At 37.6% G+C, this 23386-nt stretch overlaps 1 protein-coding gene across 1 annotated transcript in view; it reads right to left on the bottom strand.

Moving 5' to 3' along the window:
- Positions 1 to 23386, bottom strand: part of LOC114053898 (dystrobrevin alpha-like) — a 339518-nt gene that overhangs the window by 37379 nt on the left and 278753 nt on the right. Inside the window, 3 exon segments of the mRNA XM_027877016.1 lie at positions 4522 to 4618; positions 13189 to 13302; positions 21476 to 21573. Of these exon segments, the coding sequence (XP_027732817.1) occupies positions 4522 to 4618; positions 13189 to 13302; positions 21476 to 21573 (309 nt within the window).

The raw sequence follows: 23386 nt of genomic DNA, 5'->3' as shown, positions 1-23386 counted from the left end.
GATAATCTCTTTGCAATCTTTTTTGATAAGAATGAGTCCATTTGAGTGAGCAGCATGAAATGGGGCAGAGTACTTATGAGATGGTTATGAACTTTAATGGGCTGTTTTTTATGAAAGACAGCTTCACACTTATGTATCCAGTTGGAAATGCAATATCTACACCTTGTATTTTTCATGAAGGATGTAGAAATTATGTATTGAATACTATGAAGTCTTCAAGACAATATTTAGCTCCAGTGTGGTTTTAGTTAGTGTGTATCTTTAAATCAATAAAAAAGAGAGTATTTTGGTTAGTCTGAACAACTCAGAAAGGCATGAAATTGGTTAGAAACTTGAATCCCTGGAGATGTGAAAAGGCTTTAGTACACACTGTTCTCTTTTGTAACTGTTTGATGTTGACAATAACAGGCATGAAAAATACCACTTCTTCCAAATCTCAACACAAGCAAACACACAAAAATGGAGGCAAATTAGGAGGATATTTTCCTTTCAAAATGAAGCATGAACACACACATGTTAGAGGCACGAACAGTAGGAAAAGCCACGAGATGCCTGTTAACACGCCATTGTCAATCAAGACCTACATTAGGAAAAATAACTTACTCCCTGTTTCAGTTCTTCTTCCTATGGAAAAATTCAATCAATAATGGTTAGATTACTCAGGAGTTCAATAAGAGTATACCCTATGTGAATGAATGTTAAGCAAGGTAAATATCAGCAAACCTTTAGTAAAAATCATATCTTTTCTACTTCAACAAACATTTTTATTTCGGAAACTCATAACATTTTCCTCTTTTGAGGACCTAGCTTTCTTTATGCAAATAGATTAAAAAAAAACCCCAAACCCTCAAAAAACCAAACCCAATTAACACCACACCTGTTTATGCTTGACAGCTTAAGTTTGTTTCCCAACAGGAATCACCAAAACTTTTTGGTTACCAATAATATATGTTATAGCTTGAAATTATAACTTTGACATGGCAGCCTGTCAGCAGAATGACATTTAAGGGAAGGATGGACTATTTGGTTATCAAATATGTCAAATCATTGTGGTGACAAAAGCTATAGACACAGAGTGTTCTGGATTAGGGGGTCACATTCTGTCATCCTCTAAAGGGTATAATGCTAACCTTATGGGAATAGGCCCTCTCAATCTATTTATTAGGAAATGAGCAGAGAGAGTTGCTTTGGGTCATCAAGGAAATAATGGAGTCAGTACACACACACACACACACACACACACACACACACACACACAATGAGACAGAAATGAATCTGGATACTATCCCTTGGAGGTAGGAGAAGAAAAATACACTCAACTTGTTTAATGCTCTCAAAATGCAAGTTTCCCTAACAAAGTCCTGCTCTCTGGCGTGAAGGTGACCCTGACTTCTACGTCAGTGGACTTCACGCTTTGATAGGTCCTACTGAGCTAGAAGGACTTGGTGATAGAGTGCTAAGTACATCATCTCAGAACTAGTGTGTTTTCAAAAGGCTCATCACTATAAGTTTGGGTAGCAAGTGGTGAATGCCTTTGATCATAGGAATTCCTGATGGGCATCTAATAGATGATATGGCCTGAGAGGAGTGGGGTGGAGGGGGGAAGTGAAGTATGCTAGTGCAAGGAGTACCTGCACAGACAAGATCACATATCTTTGAACTAATGAAAGGAAGTCAGTATAATTTTCCTTACATGCTAGGTTGTAGAAGACACAAGGGAAGTGGATAGGAAGATGAGAATACAGTAAGGATAAAAAATACACTGTAAAAATGAGGCTGCCCCACCCCCCTGTCCCCTGTCAGAGATGAAGTTCAGGAAACTTTGCATCACTGTGTATCTCACAGGGAAATCACCTTTGGGAATTTCATTTTATAAGTATCATAGATTTGGAGCTGGAAGGGACTTGAGAGGGCATTGAGTCCAGCCTTTTCATTTTATGGATGAAGAAACTGAGGCACGGAAGTTAAGTGACTTGCTCAGGTTCACACAGCTAGTTAGTGTCAGAAGCAGGATTTTTGCCCAGATTTACCCAGATTGCAAGGCCAGCATTCTATCCACTATGTCACACTGCCTCTCCGTAATGGTATCTTCTCAAAAGGGTCTGTTCCCTTTGCTGCCAAGCCAACAGAAGTTTTTATTTACTCTAGAGCATGCCACACTTTAGAGAGGGCAGACTGAACATCATAAATTTGAACCCAGATTTCCAGTACTCTCTGGCCATCCTGTATAGGAAAAGACAGGTTAAATCTGCCCTCTACTCAGTTTTTCTTCTTTATTAGAGGAAGAGTGGGAACTTCACTGTCCACAAAAAAAAGGCATAAAGGGACTTCTACAGGTAGGTTGGTGACAGATCTTGTATGCAGGCAATTTGAATATTATATTCATTTTACAGACTGACAATGGAAGCTCAAAAAGATTTCTGACTTGCCCAAGGTCACATGGCAAAAGGGTGAGGTTTTACCTAAGTTAGAAAAGAATTATTCTTCATGAAAGAACCATAAAGAAAATGAAAGAAGTTGCACAGGGGGTCCATTCTCAGCCCTGTTCTGTTTGATGATTTTATTAATGACTTGAATGAAGCAGAGAGGGGATGCTTATCCAAAGTGCACATGACATGAAGCTGGGAGGGACAGCCAAGATGCTGAATGCTGGGATAAGGATCCAGAAAGGTCTCAACAGGCTAGAATGATTGGGCCTAATCTAATAAAATGAAGCTTTGCTAGGATAAAGCAAAACAAAAAAAACACCCCTGCCCCACCCCCACCCCCTACACCGGGGTTAAAAATATCAAGTGCAGGACAGGGGAAATGACTAGATAAAAGATTCTAGGAGAAAGACCAGGAGGTGATTATCAGCTAACTATGAGCCAAGAAAAGGAAAAAGGCAACAAATGGTTATTAGGCTGCATTAATATAAACACTGTGTCCAGAACTCTCTGCTAATATAACGCTTCAAAATCCCATCATGGCCTGGAAGTGATCCCAGGAAGTGATCTCAGAAGGAAGATAACTAAGCAAAATATAGGCTCTGAGAGTTCCTACCAAGGTGGAAAAACTTTGGGTTTTGGATGCTGCCTGTTGTCTGAGGACCAGCCCAGGCTAAGTCTGAAGAATCTAAAAACCAGGGGGATGATTGTTTGCACACAGCAGCTCAAGGGAGACCATATACTAAGTTACTGAGCGGGCTCCATCATTGAAAAGAATTCCCATAGACAAGAAATTATAGATGACTGGAGAAATGTCTAGAGGAGGTGACAGTTCCATTCTTTTTGACCTGGTTGGACTGGATGTCAACCTATCAGTCAGTAAACATCTATTAAGTGCCTGTACTGTGCTAAGCACAGGGGCTACAAAAAGAGGCAAAAGACAGTCCCTGCCTTCAAGGAACTTACAATCTGATGCACATAGAGTATTTATTCAGTTTTCATTTTCATGTGCCTTATTTCAGGAAAGACATTGAAAGCTGGAAAATGTCTTGAGAAGAGAAAACAGGATAGTGAGGGGTTTTGAAAGAAGGTTCAGTTACAGGAATTTTGGTTAGTCTTGATAAGGAGTGGGGAGTGGGGGAAAAAGGAGATAGGAGGGCATAATAGTCTCAAAATTTGGAGGGATGTTATTGTGGAAAAAGGAATATGTAGATTCTGTTTTTCCTTAAAAGGCAAAGGAAGAATTGGGAGAGACAGAGAGACACAGAGATGGTGAGACACAGAGACAGAGAGACACAGACAGAGAGAGAGGGAGACAGAGAGACAGAGGGAGAGAGAAAGAGAGAGAGGGAGAGGGAGGGAGGGAGAGAGGGAGAGAGAGAGGGGGAGAGAGAGAGAGAGAGAGAGAGAGAGAGAGATTTTGATTTGATGTAACACATCAAACACAGGAGACAACTGAAGCTATCTAAAAGTGGAATGGGCCACCCTGAAAGGTACCAAGTTTGACTGCCAAATGATTACTTATTCTGGATGTTGTAGGGGGGTCCCTGGTGGGGTATGAGTGGGTCTATGTCATATCTGAGCTTTTTTGCAATGCTGAGATTTCTAGATTCTATTTCATTAAATTTTATGTGTTTCTCAACTACATACATAAAGGCCTGGTGAATTTTTAATCATGACAGATGTAACTTAAGCTCAGCATGTAAGAATATTTTGGGAGATAACTATTGTAAATTAGTTCAAAGGACAAATTATAGGGTATTTATAAAGTATTAAAATTTTATTATTTTCAAGGACGTAAAAAAATTGGAACTTCAAACCATTGCTTATTTGGATTTTCAGTAGCCTACTGGGTTAAGATAAGTTGACAAGAAAGATTGGTACAAAGTGAACTTTCCATTAATGTTATTGACTGGTTACCTGATTTAACCTGAGGCTAGGAGCTGATTGAGCTAGGAACAAGATTCAGGGGTCACTAATATAAAAATCAGAAAAATCCTAAACGATTTATTTTTTAAATTAATTTTAAAATTAACTAATTAAAAATTAATCCCAGAATCCTGTTTTACTAAATATTTTATTCAAAATGGTTTACCTTTAGTAGCTTCATGAGACCTTCTAACTGGACCATCAGCTCTCTCCGGCTCTCTTGAAGAGCAGACATCCTCTGTTCTAGCTCATCCTTGCGTTGTCTGAGAAAGAAGCAATTGTGATCAGAAGCAATGCTTTCCCCACTCAACTATTCATATCTTCTTCTACTATTGAGATAATGACTACCAGAGAAATAGTTTGCTTGTTGTCTCCATATTACAGCTAGTCAGTCGTCATAAAAAAGAAGTTTTTGGGAGGGCAGCGGTCAAATTCCAAGTGAGTGTGTAAGTATAGATGGAAAAATTTGTTCTGAGAAAGCAAAAGCAAAATTAAATAAAGTTTAATTTTTTTCCCCAAATGCAGAGCCAAACCACATCAGTCTCAAAGCTCAGCAAGCCAAGTGTTCTATCATGAATCTGGACAAAACTTCGCCTCATAGTAGTGTCTAGATATCTGAACCAGAATTAGATCTTAGAGCTCACTTCATTCACATAGTATTACTAACAAAATCTCGTCTCCCAAAGGTGCAAATATGACAACATGCTATTTATACCAGCAGTTTTATTTATTTATCGATTGTGTGTGTGTGTGTGTATGTTTGTTTTAGGCAGTTGGGGTTAAGTGACTTGCCCAGGGTCACACAGCTATTAAGTGTCAAGTGTTTGGTCTGAAGCTGCATTTGAACTCAGGTCCTCTTGACTTCAGGGCTGGTGCTCTGTCCACTGCACCACCTAGCTGCCTCCAGTTTTATTTTTTTAACACTGATTTCAGAAGTAAAGAAAGAAGAGAAGAAATCACTTTAAAAATATTTATGTGCAAATAATCTAAATTTTGAACCAGAAAGTATCTTTTTCTTTTTGTTCCTTGAACTCCAAGTATCATTTGAGAACTCAGGTGAGCCTGAAAACCTGTTTTGGGGTTGTATTACTGTGTCATTCATATTGACAATAGGAGGTAGCAACATATATTCGAGAGTGGAGGAGAAAAACAACAATGGAACACAATTACAATACCTTTGAGTTGTGGAACTCTTTTACATTCATTCAGAAAATTCCAATTCCATTCCTCCTTACCATTACTGCATGCATATTACGTAGAATTTACCCCCAAGGAATCTGAATGATGATCCCAAAACAGGAAACACAACTTAAAAACGTAGAGAGGATTCATGCTTTTGTGTGTTCATGTATACAATTGTATATTATATTTGTATATATATATTATATGTATATGTTTGTATATTATTTCATGTGACTTCCTTGCTCAAAAATTTTCAATGGCTCCCTACTGCCTATATAAATTTTTTTCATTGGCATCTAATGCAGTATGGCTGTAACTTAACTTCATGGCCTTATTTCATACTATTTCCATTTGCCCAGGATGTTCCCCATCCTGGAATGATCTTTTTTCTCAATTGTTCCTCTTGAAATCCTTCTCTTCCTTCAAAGTCCATTAGGGATAGCACTTCCTTCATGGAAACTTCTCTTGGTGCAATAGATAGAGCATTGGGCCTGGAGTCAGGAGGACCTGAGCCTAAATCTGAGTTCAGACACTTAGCTGCGTGACCCTGGGCAAGTCACTTAACCCCAATTGCCTCAGTTTCCATATCTGTAAAATGAAGATAATAATAGCACCCACTTTTCAGGGTTGTTGTGAGGCTCAAATGATAGAATTGTGAAGTACTTAGCATAATGCCTCCAACTCTAGCATAGTAAGCGCTGTATAAATGTTAGCTGAATCTACTAGGGAAAAAAAAGTGATCTCTCTGTTCTCAGATGTCCCTAGAGCATTTCTTCTGGACCATTCCTTTGCTCCTGTCACATCCTAATTGTACACATCATGCATGCACGTGTAAAATCTACATTGGAAGATGGGTTTTAACACAGGCAAGTTATCTCAGCAGACAAAAAGTGGCATGTACCAGACAGGTCAAGCCTTTGCTACCTCATTGATGAACACCTCCCCTCAGTCCCTAGTGGAGGTGTTCCAGAATAATAAGCCCCAGAATAGAAGTGGTCATACGCCTAGCACAGTACTTTTCATGTGTTGTGACTTGGATAGGACATTATCAACTGTGTGTTTGAGTCCTAACTAGAGTCCCTAGCTATTTGACCTTGGGCAAGTTACTTGCCTCAGTGCTGATTTTCTAATCTGTGAAATGGGGATAACAACGTTTATACTATCTATCTCTAGGGTGGCTGTAAGGAAGGCATTTTGTAAATGTGAGCTATTAGTTATTTCATTCTCCTAAAATTACCTCTTTTGCTTCAGGGGATGCCATTAATTTTAATATTCTAGAATTTGATAAATAAGTCAAAATTAAACCCCAGCCTGGATGTTTTATGGGTGTTAATCATGTTTCCTCATAGCCTTTGCCTTCTTGGCTAAAGAATTTAACAATCATTTATCTGCCCTTTTCCAGACCTTTGCGAGCTCATACTATCTTCCTAAAGGTGCAGTATTCAAAACTGTACAGAATGTTCCAGGGCTTTGTACAAGAGGAGCATAATGATATCTGCTTTATTTCCAGCAGTTTTTAATTTATGATGCTCAACATTTTGTTGGCCTTTTGAGCACCAAGAGGAAGGCAGAGGCAGTGAAATTGAACCATGCTAAGGTTAGTGAAGCAATCTCCAGAGAGGCTTTTAAAAGCTAGCTGAAGAATTATGAAAAAGCACTGATTTATCATTTTCCAAACACCTCTTTTTCCTCCTCTATTAAAGCTCAGCCTATAATTGCAGAATTTCAATCACAGAACACAATTTTTCGAATATTTTATGATGACTTGATTCAATCTAATCTATAGGTGCTCCTACCTATAAGTTGCAATTTCATTCTAAAATGGTCAAAATACATTTTATGTTGTTATGCTTTTTTACTATATAATTTTACATAAATTTACAAATAAAAGTGTTTTTTATTGCACAGACTAATGTCTGGAAGTATTGTTTTCTTCCAAGGAATAGATGTGGTAATGTCATAAAAGTATGTTTCTTGAAATTTATTGTACATAGTAGGGCATCTTTCAGTGACTTCATTTTTATGCTAGCAGATACCTGACTTTCCATTTTAGGTGCTAGCCTACTATGTCACAGGCACTGTGCTAAGCACAGGGGATATAATGCAAGGCAAAAACAAATAAGCAATCACTCCCTTCAAAGAGCTCATAGTCTAAACTGAATTTTTTTAAGAATATTTAATAATCTAGACTTTTCACTAAATTTCCTCTTTTTTATAGGAGCATAGGATTGAAATCTGAAGTAATCATTTACTTCAACCTCATGTATGTTATTTTTTAAGCAAAGCAGGGAACTTTACAAAGATGCCAAGAGGAGCCAAGGTTATGTGGGAGGAAATAGCAAAGTAAGAATTTGAACATAATTTGAACATGTAGTCCAAATCAACCCATACAAGCAATACAAATACACATTCAGTAATGTTTATCACATTAATCTTAAAGAAAAAATGTAAATTTTTATTTATTTATATTTTATAAGGAGGACAAATTGAGATTACCTATCTTGGATCACATTTAAAACCATCTGACTATTTACCTGACCTAGAACCCACTCAAGGTAAGACACTACATAAAGAGTCTCTTACTATAGGAATTACTTGGAGATTGTTACAAATAGAGCAGATAATGAAAAGATATATGTTTGCAAATAGTCACTCGCTTAAGATATTAACTTAGCGGGTGAGTAATAAGGAATGCAGGCCTCTTTTATCTTAATATTTCTTTACTATCTAGCATGAAGAAATATATATATATGTATGTATATATATACATATATGTATAGCATGTTGCTGTTTAGTTGTGTCTGAGTCTTCATGACCCCATTTGGGGTTTTCTTGGCAAAGATACTGGAGTGGTTTGCCATTTCCTTCTCTAGCTCATTTTACAGATGAGGAAACTGAGGCAAACAGAGTTAAATGATTTGCCCAGGGTCACACAGCTAGTAAGTATCAAGAGGCCAGATTTGAACTCAGGAAGATAAGTCTTTCTGCCTCCAGGCCTGGTACTCTATCCACTGTGTCACCTAGCTGCCCTCTGTATATAGCATGTGTTTTTCAATTTATCAGTTTGGGATAATATGGCACGTGCAAGTATGGCAATTGAGCAGAATGATGAAGTAGTAATAGACATACTTAAGATTTCTATTCTGAGAGGAAGAAGAGAATGCTCATTTAGTTAGTCAATAAATATTTATTAGGCACCTACTATGTGCCAGGTACTGTGCTAAGTGCTGGGGATTCAAAAAGAGGCTAGAGACATTCCCTGCCCTTATAGAATTCACAGTCTAAGGGAGTCCCAATCTAGTTTGCCTCCTACCATTACTGACTTCGTTATTACTGATTGTTATTACTGACTGTGGTTATTACTGTTGTATCAGGGATGGCAGTGAGAAAGAAATAATTAAGAGTCTTTAGTGTCCAATTCTTTAGATATTTAGGACTTAACTTACTATAAAATTCAAATGGAAAACAATCAAACACTGGATCTCAGTGGAGGCGGAATCATCCATTACACTGTTTCTGCAGGCAAAGTAAAGTAGGGAATTGGGGGAATTCTGAAATATCCAGAGGGAGTTTTAGGTTTTGTTGTTGCTGCTGCTTCTGTTACTGGCACTTTGTAGCTCATCTGGTAAAGATATAGGGCAGCTTGTGGTGCCATAGTTTATACAGTGCCAGGCCTGGACTCAGAGAGACTCATCTTCCCGAGTTCAAATCTGGCCTCAGGCACTTACTAGCTGTGTGACTCTGGGCAAGTCATTTAATCTGGTTTGCAAACCACTCCAGTATTTTTGCAAAGAAAACCTCAAATGGGGTCACAGAGAGTCAGACTCGACTGAAACAACAACACTATGAGTCAGGTACTGGGCAGAGTGCTTTACAAATATTATCTCATTTGTTTCCTACAACAACCCTGGGAGGTATATTATAATCCCCATTTTACAATGAAGGAAACTGAGGCTGACAGAGGTGAAAATGAATCGCCCGGTATCACACAGCCAGTAAGTGTCTGAGACTGGATTTGAACTCAGGTGTTCCTGATTCTAGGTCCAACACTCTATCCATTGCACCACTTAGCCGCTTCCTTTTTTGATATCAGAAGTGATAGGGAGTTCTTAGATCTCACTGACAAGGCCAGACCTATGTTTTAGGAAGATCACTTTGACAGCTGAGTGGAGTATGGAATGGAATAGGGAGAGATTTGAGGCAGGGAGGCTTACCAGCAGGCTACTGCAATAGTCTGAGCAATAGTGGGGGGAAAAGACTACCTGTTATATCAGAGAGAGGTCAAGTTTGGGCATCTTTTGTCTTTCCAAATTTCTAGCTGTAACATTGACAGCTTGTGCAGTAGGTATCACTTACAGCATCTCACATTAGTCCTTGTTCATAAGACAAAGCAAGGTAAAGACATAATTTATTCTTGCAGGCAGGAAGTTCTCCAAATGCTCTTGGTGGATGCTATGAAGGTGGACTGTGCTTTCCTACAGCTCGGTTGTAAATTATTTAGCTCTCCTAATGTCAGAGTTTCCTTGAGCCACTGAGTTAATGACAACTCCTAAAAATTTAGTAGTCTCACACAATGACAACAATAAAATCAAGGGTATCTTTTCACTTCAGGCTGATGCAAATGATTCCAAATGCTTTATGCTCACAGGGTGTCAGGAAGCAGACTTATATATCCAGTCTAATGTCATAAAATAAAGAAAAGAAGAGACTTTAGGTGGCCAACCACATTATCAAATGAAGGACATTCAGAGAACTTCTTAGATTGTACTTATCTTGCATTATTTTTTAAAATTATATTTACATGTCTACATGCAACTTCTGAAGAGAGGGACTGTGTCTTACCTAAAATCTGGATCTCTTCTAGGGCTCAGCATAATACTCTGTACACCCTAAGCACTTTGTAAACTTTTGGTGATTTGAATTATTCTGAAAATCTTCTAAGGCCGATGCCTTAATACCTGAAAATGCTAATAATAAATTCCCAAGAACCTTAAAAATCTTATTTTTTGGTTTTTTAATATAGATTTATGAATTCATGGAGAAGGCAATAGTTCTCAATGGGTTTTTCCTGAGACTATTTCAGAGGGTTTGCGAGATCAAAACTATTTTCATAATAACACTAAGATGTTTTAATTTCTAATATGGTAAATATCAATAGACATAACCCATATAAACAAAAGCTTTTTGGCGTCCACAATGATTTTTAAGGGTATAAAAGGGATTCTGAGAACAAAGTTTGAGAACCACTGGTATAGGAATTACATAGTATGGAAATTACTTCCACTAAAAGAAGTCAGAAACTCATCTGTAATTCACGTTTTGTAGACTTGTCTTGGGCACTGATTGGTCAAGCTTACCCCTGTCATAGAGCTAGTATATGTCAGAGGTAGGACTGGAAACCAAGGCCAACCTTCTATCCACTATCTATTTACTATCACCTCTGCAGGGTCGTCAAGACTATGACATATGTATCAATCACAACTTGACTGTCAAAATGGATTGATTGATTTATGTTGTTGCCTGAATGTCCCTGATTATGTCAGTATCATCTATCTTAGTTCATAAACCCAGAGGATAAGGACTATATTTGTGCTTGTTGCAAAGACACTGACATATGTAGGTATTTAATAAATGATTTTCATAATAAAATGTTATTGATATTTTATCTGACCATATTAATCTCATCTAGGAAGGTGATAAAAAAACATGTAAGAATTTTCTAGATATAATCTTCTGGAACAGAGATCTCCCAGTAGCATTCAGAAATCTTTAAGAGTCAGGCACCGATTCCAAGATTCAGTTGTTCAGATATGCTTTCCACAGGCTAAATCTTTGCTGCAATTGTCTGGACGGTGGGGCGAAGAACTTTCCCTCAAGCCTCCATTTAAGAAGTATACTCAGGCCAGGCATCTCTTCATTTCTCACTCAGCTGCCCTCCTTCAGATTTTCTCAGCATGTCCCTCTGCCAGGTACCATCCCCCTACCTTCTTTTCATCTTCCTTTTTTATGTTGTTTCCCCATTAGGTTTTAAGTTCCTTGAGGACAAGATTGTTTTTCTTTTTCGTATTTGTATCCCTAGGGTTTAGCACAGTGCCTGGTACATAGTAGGCACTTAATAAAGGTTTATTGACTGACTGATTGCCTTTCACTAGCTTGAGTATACTAAGGAGAGGCCATTGGTCTCAAAGCTGGGGATTTAGGGCATAATTCAATGTGTGCTCTTAATGCAGCAATATTTAAGGTATAAAAAAGATTAGGGAGGGAGCAGGAAACAATTTATTTTTTTAAATTTAATATAGTTTATTTTTTCCCCAATTACATGTTAAAACAATTAAAAAAATTTTAGTTTAAAGTTTTGAGTTCCAAATTCCATCCTGGTAAGCAATCAGATGTAGGTTACACATATGCAGTCATGTAAAACATTAGCAGGAACCAATTTAGAGACAGATGATTGGTATTAATCTCACAAACGGAGGGTTTATAAGTTAGGAAGAGGGCTTTTAGAACCTGACCACTGTCCTTTAAATGACCGATGAAAGCTAGGATTGCTCTGTGATTTCTGCAAAGGTCTGAGAGAAATCCGTAAATCTAAATGAGGTGAATTCTGAAGGGGCATCTTTTTGCACAAACTGAAGAGGCTCAGAATTTCAATTCCTGCTAATCACACTCATACTATCTGAAATGTGGGTGTAATGGTGACTTCAATGATCACTTTTTATTCTTTCTTCAATACTTCAAATGATCTATGATTTCATCATTGTAGGCACTATGCTTTTGGATACAGCTCAAAACCTTTCTCTGCTTTAGTTAAGGTTTTAATGACTTTCTTAGGCCAAAAATAAGAAAATCATCATCTTACCCACTTTCTGGTGAGGAATGCCTGTTAAATTAGCTGCCTGGTCATTGTACCACAGTCTATTGCTGGCTCCACAGTCAAAGCCTCTCTGGCTTGGTGGAATCAGTACTTGCCCTAACCCAGCACAGTCTTGGAGAATACAGTACCTTTTAGTCCATAATTTCTTCCCTTCCCTCAATATAAATGATCCTAATTTCCTTGAATGTTGATTTCTGGTTTTGTTCTTTGAATAGATTTAGCAACAATTCCTGGATGGGGACATTGTGTTCGGAGTAACCTACTCTATTTTTGTAGGTTTACTGATATTCTCTCACTTATTAATCACCCAATTATATCCAACACAAGCTGGTCACCTCCCCACTCTTGCAGGGATGGGGGATGGGCAATACCATTTCATGAATATATTTTTTTCAGGAAAAAATTGTGGGAAATAATTTTTGGTTTTATGATCCTATTTTACATCACAAAAACTATGAATGAAAGAAAATGTAGTAGCCCAGCTGGTGGAACAAGTAGAGAATTAGATTTTTTTTTTAGTAGAGCAGCATAGAAGGAACATCATTTTTCATTTTCTTAATGTTATCCATAAATGAAAGAATATGAAAAACAACTTGGCAACCCAGGTGTGTGATGCTTCTAATTACAGAGTAAATTAAAACAATAAAACAAATACACTGGAGTAGCCACTTGTGAGCTAAGACTAATTTATTTTCACTCTGTAGGTACATAGGATACCTACCTCAATTAAAGAAACCAAGAAAACATTCCCCTCACATTGGTGAGGGCCCCATTTACCTGAGAAGACGGAGCTCTGCCAGGAGAGTAGGATTCTGCTGGGCCTTCTCTGGGGTGGGCTGAGAAGCCTGTTCATGCTCCAGCCGTAGCCTCTGGATCTCCTGTAAGATTTCTCTTAGGAGAGGAAGATAAAGTCAGAAACCATGGGTTAGCTCGCTTTGACAGCTAAGGTCAGGGCAAGTCAAACTAACAGAAGAAAGGAAGGCTTATAGACTGAGGGTGTTGTCTGGGACAGGCCAAGGCACATCCTAGGCAAAGTCTGAAAACTGTTTTTTCCTCCCTTTTGAAAATTTGTCCACATCTGTGTTACTGAGGTTGTAACACATGCACTATAATTTGACTTGACCTAACATAAATACCTACCTGACACAAAGAATGGGGTCCTCTGGCATTTAAAATACATGCATAGATAAAAAAAAATAGAATATTACATGTACTCCCTTGTCTTCCCATGTAGGCTGTGCCCTTGGGGATTGCTTATCTTTTCATTCCCTCATTCTCATTCTGAACATTGAAACTTGGGGCCAGAGCCTTCCTCCCTCACATATTAATCATGTTATATCAGACTTTTTGCTACATGTAGCTGACATGTTTCTGGAGAAACGAGGAGATAGATAATACTCTATCTGAAATATGTCTAACTCTTCATGATATTCTGTAGTTGGGTATTGTAAATCATCAAGCCTGTTACTACTATTAGGGCTTAAATTCTTGAGCAAGTAAGATCTTAGAGCAAGGTATTGGGCTTAGTTTTAAAAAGTGGATTGCTTAAGAGATATTTTTCTTAAGAGACAAAAATGTGTCTCTCCGTTATTTAGCACCATACTTGGGAACCAGGCAGCATGGACAAAGATCCAAACCGAAGCGGTTCTTTGAGGGAAAATAAAGATAAATGTTGTTCATTTTGTAGAATTAGATAACCTCTTACTCTAACCCCAAATGAAATTCTTTGCCCTGAATTTATCTGACAGCCAAAAGATCAGAGGTCCTTTAAATCTTCAATTAGGCAAAGTCCCATTTTTTATTCTACAGATTTTTCATCCTAACAATGGAGCTGAATGGGGCAGCCTTTTTCAGCAAAGTGGTTTTAAAAGGATAAGCTATAATTGAATCGATGGATGACACAAGAGTGCTATTGGTGTGACCTTTGTCAGGGGCTGAGGCAACACAGCCCATTATTGATGTTGGTGCCTTGGTTATGATTACATTTAGGTGGACATTAGACAGACCATAAAGGAGGCATGAACTGGGGAAAGCAAATGGTTCCCACAGCCTGTCAAGAGCCATTAAATGGGGTCATAAGATATTATATCCTCCAGGAAAGGCACCTGCTCTTGGTCAACTCCCCGTCTAGTCAAATGAAGAAGATAAAGTCACTCAGAGGAAACAAATCACAATGAATAGAAGATGAATTGCAAGAACCATGGAAGTGGAAGTCAGTTGGAAAGGCTGCCTCTTGAATATACAGCATAATCAGAAGACTAGTTTTCACTAAGCCACCTCCGCTCTCTGAACCTGTTTCCTACTCTGTGAAATAAAGGGGTTAGCTCTCTCAGCTGTTTTCCACCTATGGAACTTTACTAGTAAGAGTCAAAATTGTCTGATGCTTTTTGATCTGTGATGTACTTTCCCCAAAACATCCTTGTGAAGTAGGTAGCCCATGTATTATTATTCACATTTTACGGATGAGGTCACTGAAGCTTGGAGAGATCAGGTTACTTGCCCATGGTCATACACATTTTCAGATTCAAATCCAGTTCTCCAGTCACCAAGTCTCATTCTCTCCCCACCATTCCATGCTCCAAGGGCTCCACAGCTATGATTATATAACTAAGGAGCATCCCCATAAAGCCTTAGACCCTAAGGAGAGAAACAGTGGTGCCTTAAGTTTTAACGTAAGCTTTAACTAAACCATCCTTAGGCATACATGCTACACACAGTCACAAAGATGTGAGTTGAGGCACACTGCCTACTTATTACAAAAGCCCTCTGCCTTATTGTCTACCCAGAGAGTTACCTCCACCCCCTAGATGGGTGGGTGGGCAATCATGACCACGCCCAGTTTCCCCTTATTCCTTCCAACTGGCAACAGTGGTGTCAAATAAAGTAAGAGAACAATAATAAGAGGGGAAATAAAAGAAAAATATTTACAGTAAAAACCTCACAGAAAAACTTACAGAATGGTAGGGGGCAGAAATGATGCTTATATGTTATTTTCCTCAGTAGGATGTAAATTCGTTGAGGGTCAGAAATGCTTGTCTTTGTGCCCTCTTGGACCTAGAGCGGTGCCTGGCAAATATGCCCCTGGGAAGCTTATGATCTAAAATCTAAGGAGGTAAGATATGTACATGGTAGACTGTGATAAAGAAAGGGAGAAATGTAGACAAAATGGGATAAGAAAGAGAGAGGACTTTCTGCTGGAGGTATGAGAGAAGGATTTATGGGGAAAAAAAAGGTGGAAGAGAAAGATCTCCCCCCCAATTTTTAACGCTGTTTTATATTAGAATATTAAAGAATCAGTAATTTTGTCAGCTTACTGGGGCACTCCAGGCATGGAAAATTTGATCCAGTAAGAGAAAGATTTGAACAGGAGGAGATGTGAAGACAGTGTATTGTTGTTTAGTCATTTTCAGTCATGTTCCACGCTTTGTGACCCCATTTGGAGTTTTCTTGGCAGATACTGGAGTAGTTTGCCATTTCCTTCTCTAGCTCATTTTACAGCTGAGGAAACTGAGGTAAACATGGTTAAGTTACTTGCCCAGGGTCACATAGTAAGTGTCTGATGCAGGATCTGAACTCAGATCTTCCTGACTACAGGCCTGCCTCTCTATCCACTGTGCTACCTAGGTGCTCCTAGGCTAAGCACTTTACAAACACTTCATTTGATCCTTACAACAACTCTGGGGGAGGTAGGTGCTATTAAAGCCCTCATTTTTTAAATTGAGGAAATTGAGGCAAACAGGTCTTACCCAGGGTCACACAGTAAGTATCTGAGTCCAAATTTGAACTCAGGTCCTCCTGACTCTAGGGCCTATCCACTCTCACCACAGTTCAATATCCACTGTTCTACCTAACTGCCCTACTGTTTACAGTAGTAAACACTTAAAAAATGCTTGTGGATTAAGTGACTGTTGATTGGCAGCTTTGTGAAAGACAGACTCCTGATGAAAGAGAGAAATTATTCAGGATATTTATACAATAGTATAGGAGAGAGGTGATGAGAATCTGAACCAACAAAACAGTGAATAGAAGGCTGTACTTGGAATCAGGAAGCCTTGGATTCAAATCCCACCTCTCACATTTACTAGCTTTGTGAACATGGAAGATTCACTTAACCTCTCTGGACTCTGATTTTAATTATCTTTAGAATTAAACATGAAATCTGGGCCAATGCACAATGTCCTCAGGTCCTAAAAGAGCTGGCAAATGGAATTGCTGAGCCACTGTAAGTAAGATTTAAAAGATCATGGAAAATAGAAAAGGGGTCACAAGAAGAAGGACAAATACCGTCCCATTTTTTTTTTTAATAAAGAAAGAGAACAGCATATGCCAACTATAGGCCAATGAACTTGACTCTGATTCCTGGAGAAAGTCTAGAACTGATTATTAAAGAGATGGCTGATGAACAATCAGAATGAGAAGTGGTGATTAAAAAAAGCCACTGCTCAAGGAGAACAGGCAATGACAGAGTAACCTCATTTCCTGCAATGCCTTGGCCATACTTTACATGGCAGGAAGACTCCAGCAGAGAACCCCAAGGATCTACGCTTGGCCATGCTCTGTTGAATATTTGCAACGATGACTCGGATAACGTTTGCACGGATGGCAGGCTCATCACATCCGCACATAAGACAAAGCGGGGAGGGCTGATGAAGATACTGGACGACAGAGTCAGGATTCAAAATGACCTTGTCAGGCTAGAGCACTGAGCTGAATCTAATAAAATCAAATTTATTATAGATAAACGTAAAATCTTCTACTTAGTGACAAAAAAAAAAAAAAATCAGGTGGAGTCCAGGCCAAGGATGCTGAACCTGAAGGACAGGCTGAGTTGGAATATGAGAGCTGCTTTAAAGCACGTGTGAGGCTGTCACGCGGACGAGACTCATGTGGTTGGACCCCAGAGGGCAAAACCAGGAGCAACAGGGGGAAGTTAAGAAGAGGCCAATTTAGACTTGAGGTCAGGGAAAGCTTCCTCACAATAAAAACTGTCTTATGGTTGGGTTGTTTGCTGTTGTTGTTGAGTCATTTTTCAGTAGTGTCCAACTCTTCATGACCTCATTTGGGGTTTTCTTGGCAGAGTTAGTGGCTTGCCATTTCCTTCTCCAGATCATTCTACAGATGAGAAAACTGAGGCAACAGGATTAAGTGACTTGCCCCGGGTCATGCAGCTAGGAAGTGTCTGAGGCCGGATTTGAACCCAGGAAGTTGAGTCTTACACTCTATCCACTTGGTAACCTAGCTGCCTTGTCTTAAAATAGAATGAGCTAGAAAGCTATTGAATTGTGCATACCCTTTGACCCAGCAATTCTATTACTACAGCCCAAAGAGATCAAAGAATGAGAAAAAGGAACCACATGCACAAAAATATTTATGGCAGCTTTTTGTGATGCAAAGGATTGGAAATTGAGGGGATGCCCATCAACGAGGAAATGGCTAAATGATATATGATTGTGATGGAATACTATCGGGCTGTAAGAAATGATGAAGGAAAGGGCAGCTAGGTGGCTCAGTGGATACATTACCGGCCCTGGAGTCAGGAGGACCTGAGTTCAAATCTGACCTTAGATACATAGCACTTACTAGCTGTGTGACTCTGGGCAAGTTACTTAACCCCAATTGCCTTGTCCCCCCTCCCTCCCCCCCACCAAAAAAAAAAGAAATGATGAAGGGGATGGTTTCAGAGAAACCTGGGAAGACTTATATGAGCTGATGCAAAGTGAAGTGAGCACTACCAGGGGAACAATTTAGTCAATAACATCAATATTATAATTACAATTATATGATAGTATAATTACAATTATAATTATAATAAAGACTTAATAACTGATAAACACAATGACCCAACACAATTCCAAAGGACCCAAAATGAAAAATGTTATCCACATCCAGATAGAGAATTGATGGACTCTGTATACAGATTGAAGCATATTTTTTTCTCTCTTTTTTTTTCAGAACAGGGCTAATGTAGAAATTTTCTTTCCACATTCATATTTGTAATAGACTTTTCATTTCTTGCCTTCTTAATGGGTGAGGGAAGGGGTGAATTTGGAACTGAAAATAAAATAAAATTGAATCATGGAAAAAAAAAGTAGAATGGTCTATCTCAAGAGGTGGTGGGTTCTCCCTTTTGGAGATCTTCAAGTAGTTTCTGACTTATCAGGTATACTAAGTGGGAATTCCTTTCATGTATGGGATGGATCAGATAGCTACTGAAAGCCCTTCCATTTCTCGAATTCTGTAAATCCCTATCTCATGGTATTGTTTTGAAACCTGAATGAGTTCATGTATTGTCAAGTATTTTTCAAACTCTAAAGGGCTATATAAAAATCAGTTAGTATTGAAGAAGGGAAATAGATTTTTGGATAGAAAATGAAGACACCTTGGCAAATGACTGGCTGTTCGGCGGAGTGAGTGAGAAGGAAAAGATGAGTTTGAGGTTTGAGGTGGGTGACTGGGATGATTGTGGTGCCATCAACAAAAAAAGAGGGAAATTCTATTTGGCTAGCTATTTACTGCTAAATTCCTCACAGCCCTTCTTCTCCCTTGTAAAATTCTTGTCCCCAATGCTATGTAAATTGAGGGTTACCATGTATAACTAAATTACTCTCATACTCCCTTTTTGATGTGGCTGCATCTCTCCAGAAGCAAGAAAAATTCCTGTGGTCATGCAGTCACATTCTCACATTATGAAGCTAATCCCACACTCACCAAAGAATATTTAATGATGAGATTCTATATTTAAGGAATGAAATGCATTCTTTCAGGAAATTTTTTTTTTAAAAAATCATTAAAATAGTTAAATTTGTTTGGTTTAACACAGTGCCTGAAACATAATGGGCACTTAATAAATGCTTGTTGACTGACTGACTAAAGAGAAAAAATGCAGAGATTTTAATTTGGACCCAGATTGAATTCCTGGTTTTGAAACGTGATACTTGTAACCATAGGCAAGTCACTTTTCTGGGGCTCACATTCCTTATCTGTAAAATGAGGGAATTAGACCAGAAGGCCTCCAAGGTCTCTTTCAGCTTTAAATTTATTATCTCATGATCCTATTATCTACTCAGAATTTATAATTCAAAACCTGTAGGCAAGAAGAGATCTTCATAAACCCTCACCAGTCTCAGACAAATGTCTTGACAAAAGTCAAGTGTGTGTGAGTGTACTTATGCTTTGATGCAATAGCAAAAACATGAGGTCCATTTAGCTAAGGGATTTTAGTCCTGTTCTAGCAAAACATTAAATGAGGTACAGTAACTTATATGTATAGTATTAAAAATCATTGCTAAAGAATTGAGTAAGGCCTGGATTTTGATATTTTATAAACTCTTAAAATTGAGGTCAAAATAAATCTCCTAAAACATGAAACTTTCATCACTTGCAGTAAAATAAAAGTGAGGTTACAAGAAATAGCAAACACTTATTATTGCTTTCAAAAATAGAAATGACCCAAAGAAACAAAACTATTAAAAAGTCTCAAAAGAAAACTGCGTGTGCGTGTGTGTGTGTGTGTGTTTGTGTTTCTGTTCATATAACAATGGACTGAAAAATGAGCTAAAGCCAAAATACCGGAAGGAAAACATACTTGTAACACATCATGAACAGAATGAGAGACAATACTAACATTTATTCAGGTCACAACAAAATGCATAGTAAACACACTAAAGGAATTAAAGAGAAAAATTATAAAAAAAATAACATTAAGATAAAATATGAAAGGAACAGGGTATGGCTAAAGATCTTAGATCAAGCTGATAACATTAAATAGTTTAGAAATATTTACAGAGAATATGAATCAAATAGTATATGAAATACAAGTTAAGCATTTCTAATGGTTTGTATTTCCATCTCTACGAAATTAACCAAATGAACATAAAACTGCCAAACTACTGGTGATAATGATTTTTATCAGGATATTAACACTACACAGTGGTCTTCTTATCTTTCAGTTACAGAAATTGAATACTGAACTCCTTTCCCTCTGATTCACTTTGTAGTGACTTCACCAAGAAAGCTATTGCTAAGACATGACATAAAAGTTAGACAAGTTTAATCAACCAATCAATCAGTCTCTTAGTGAGTGCCTACTATGTTATTGATAGAGTTCTGTTGTGGAAGAGGATAAAAGCAAGGGAGAGAATACAGAAAGAAAAGAGAAAAGGACCAACCATCTTTATAAATTTCCACATTTAAGAATGGAAAAAATGACAAGAAGCAATTACAAGATTATTTACTCTATGAATTATTTATTTTTAACATTTATTTTTTAAAATTTTGAGTTCTGAATTCTCTCTTCCCCTAGCCCTTCCCTCATTCATTGAGAAGGCAAGCAATACGATATCAATTATACTATAGGATCACTGATCTAAAATTGGAAGGGACAAGAATTCATCTAGTTCCAACCCTTTCATTTTATAGTTAAAGAAATTGCAACCTAGGAAGGTTAAGTGACTTGCCCAGGGTCACAAAGCTAATAAGTCTCTGAGGCCAGATTTGAACTCAGGAAGATATTTCAGGCCCAGCACTCTATCCACTGAGCCATTAGCTGCCTTTTCTTTGATTATACAAATTTGTAATAAGGGTTTTGTATTTCTTTTTTTTTTTAATGGGCAAAAGGAAGTGGGAGGGAGAGACAATAGTGTTTTTTTTTCATTGAAAACAAACAAACAAACAAACAACTACACAAAACAGAAATGCCACTGAGTTGAAACTAGGCTAGAAAGAAAGTTAGGACTCAGGCCAGGAAAAATTTGATGGATTGAGAGAACAGGACAAAACTGAGTGACTAAAGATTATGATTTGACTAGACACTAAAAAGATTCATTAAATATTAACAATAAAATGTTTGGAAAATTCATATAAAAGCAAAACTTTATCCCACAACTTCCTAAGACTAGCTTTTCACAATTCAGCAAACAACCTTCACTGACAACGAGGAACATTTCCTCTTTCCTTAAAGCGATAACTCATAGGAGAAGAGAAGTAAAGGTTTTAAATAAAGTACAATCCAAATGAATGATGACACACTATGAACAAAATGACAATCTGGCTTAAAAGCTCTTACCTGTTCTTGTTTTCAAGTTCAGCAATCAGCTGCCTTTGTTGCTTATTTGCATCAATGGTGAAAGAGATATCAGAAGCACCCCTTTGCTGACTAGGCTGCTGTGAAAGAGATGATATAAAATATTTAATGCTGGGGAGTGCGAAACCCATGTCCATCACAGTGAATCTTCTCTGAGGAGTCTCAATAAAATGTTTTTGTCAAGTTATGCTGACATGTGTGGAAAAGATGTACTTTTTATGAAAACAAGAAGGCAAATCAACAAAATTAAACTATAATTTATTGCCTCCTATTTTTTTGCACACCGTCCCTCCCCAAAAAAGCCTGGCATAGTTAGGAGCGCACTGGACTTAGAGTCAAGTAGTAGATACTTATTGGCAGTGGGATGTCAGAGTTGATAGAATATCAAACTTAAGAGTCAGAAACACAAGTTAGAATCCTGCCTTAGACACTTACTACATGTATGACTCTAAGCAAGTCACTTAACTTCTTCTAGCTTCAGTTTCCTCATTTGTAAAATGAGGGTAATAATAGTACTTCCACATAGTACTTAAATAATAGTAATAATAGTACGTACTACATGTTATAAGGATAAAATGAGATAATATACATAAAGACTTTATAAACTTTAAAGCCCAACATAAATGCTAGCTATTATTATTATTATTATTATTTAGCTGTATTTAAGCACTAGACTTGGGTTTAAGTAATAGATACTTCTAATAGTAGCTGTGTGACCATGGACAAGTCATTTTCTCTTTTTAAGCTTCACTTTTGTCATCTATAAAGTGAGGTTATAATACTTATGCCACCTACCAAACAGGATTCAATCAATTAACAAATATCTATTAAATACCTATTATATGCTTGCCAGAAAATGTGCGGAGTGTTGGGGATGCAAATTTTTTAAAAAGGGAAAATATTGTGAGGAAAAAACTTTCCAAATCTTAAATTGTAATGTTAGTATGTTATTTTTAATTATTTTCATTATCATTTACTTTATTAAATATATACTAGTATTCTTCCTGTGAAGGTTTTATTTGTAGATGATGAGTAGAAACTTTCCTCATTTAAGCCAACCTTGATTTTCAATGCTTGTCTTTTGATCTATAATCTCCAGTATTAGGTAGGGAAATGAGTTAGCTGGATAATTTGGTTAAGTCGTCCCTGGTAAACTCGCCGAGTAGTTATACCATATGAAAACAAGAATTGAAAAGTGAAAAATATAATCAACCAGCTATTTTCTTTACAACAGGTATGAGGAGTTTTGGTTACCCTCAGAGCCTTGTGAAGCAGAAAAGCCATTATCAATTGATGACTCCATAAATAAAAACAACTTAATTCACTTTTTCTTTAAAAAAAAGGGAGATGAATATAAAGTATCTATACATTGAAGTATATGGGTGTATATATCTATACATGCCTATGAATATATATAAAATATATATGTGAAATTTAAGAATGGGAAAAAGAAGATTATTTAATAAATAGACATAGGGACAGGAGCTGGGCCTGTGAGTTTATTAGTATAGAGAGTTCCAGATAAGGAAACACCCTCTCTCAAGACAAATCAGCCAGGAAAAAAGATGACTTTGATGTGGTTGCTATCTTCCAATATAGAGGCCACTCCAGTTAAATCAAGTCAACAAGCATTTATTAAGCACTTACAGTGTGCCAGGCACCTTGCTAAACATTGGAGACACAAAAAATGGCAAAAACATGGTTCCTGCTCCAGGAGCTCACAATCTTATGAGAGACAATATACCAACAACTATGTACAAATGAGCCATGTACAGGATGAATTGTAGGCTATTTCAGAAGGAGTGTGTTAAGATTAAAGGGGTCTGGGAAAGGTTTCTCCAAAAATATAATCTTAGACTGCTTAGAGCAGAGGTGTCAAACACGTAGCCAGCC

This window comes from Vombatus ursinus, unplaced genomic scaffold (genome assembly GCF_900497805.2).
Source record: "Vombatus ursinus unplaced genomic scaffold, bare-nosed wombat genome assembly UNPS02014812.1, whole genome shotgun sequence".
NCBI lineage: Eukaryota > Metazoa > Chordata > Mammalia > Diprotodontia > Vombatidae > Vombatus > Vombatus ursinus.
The sequence above is the reverse complement of the archived record's forward strand: the minus strand, read 5'-3'. Positions and strand labels throughout refer to the sequence as shown.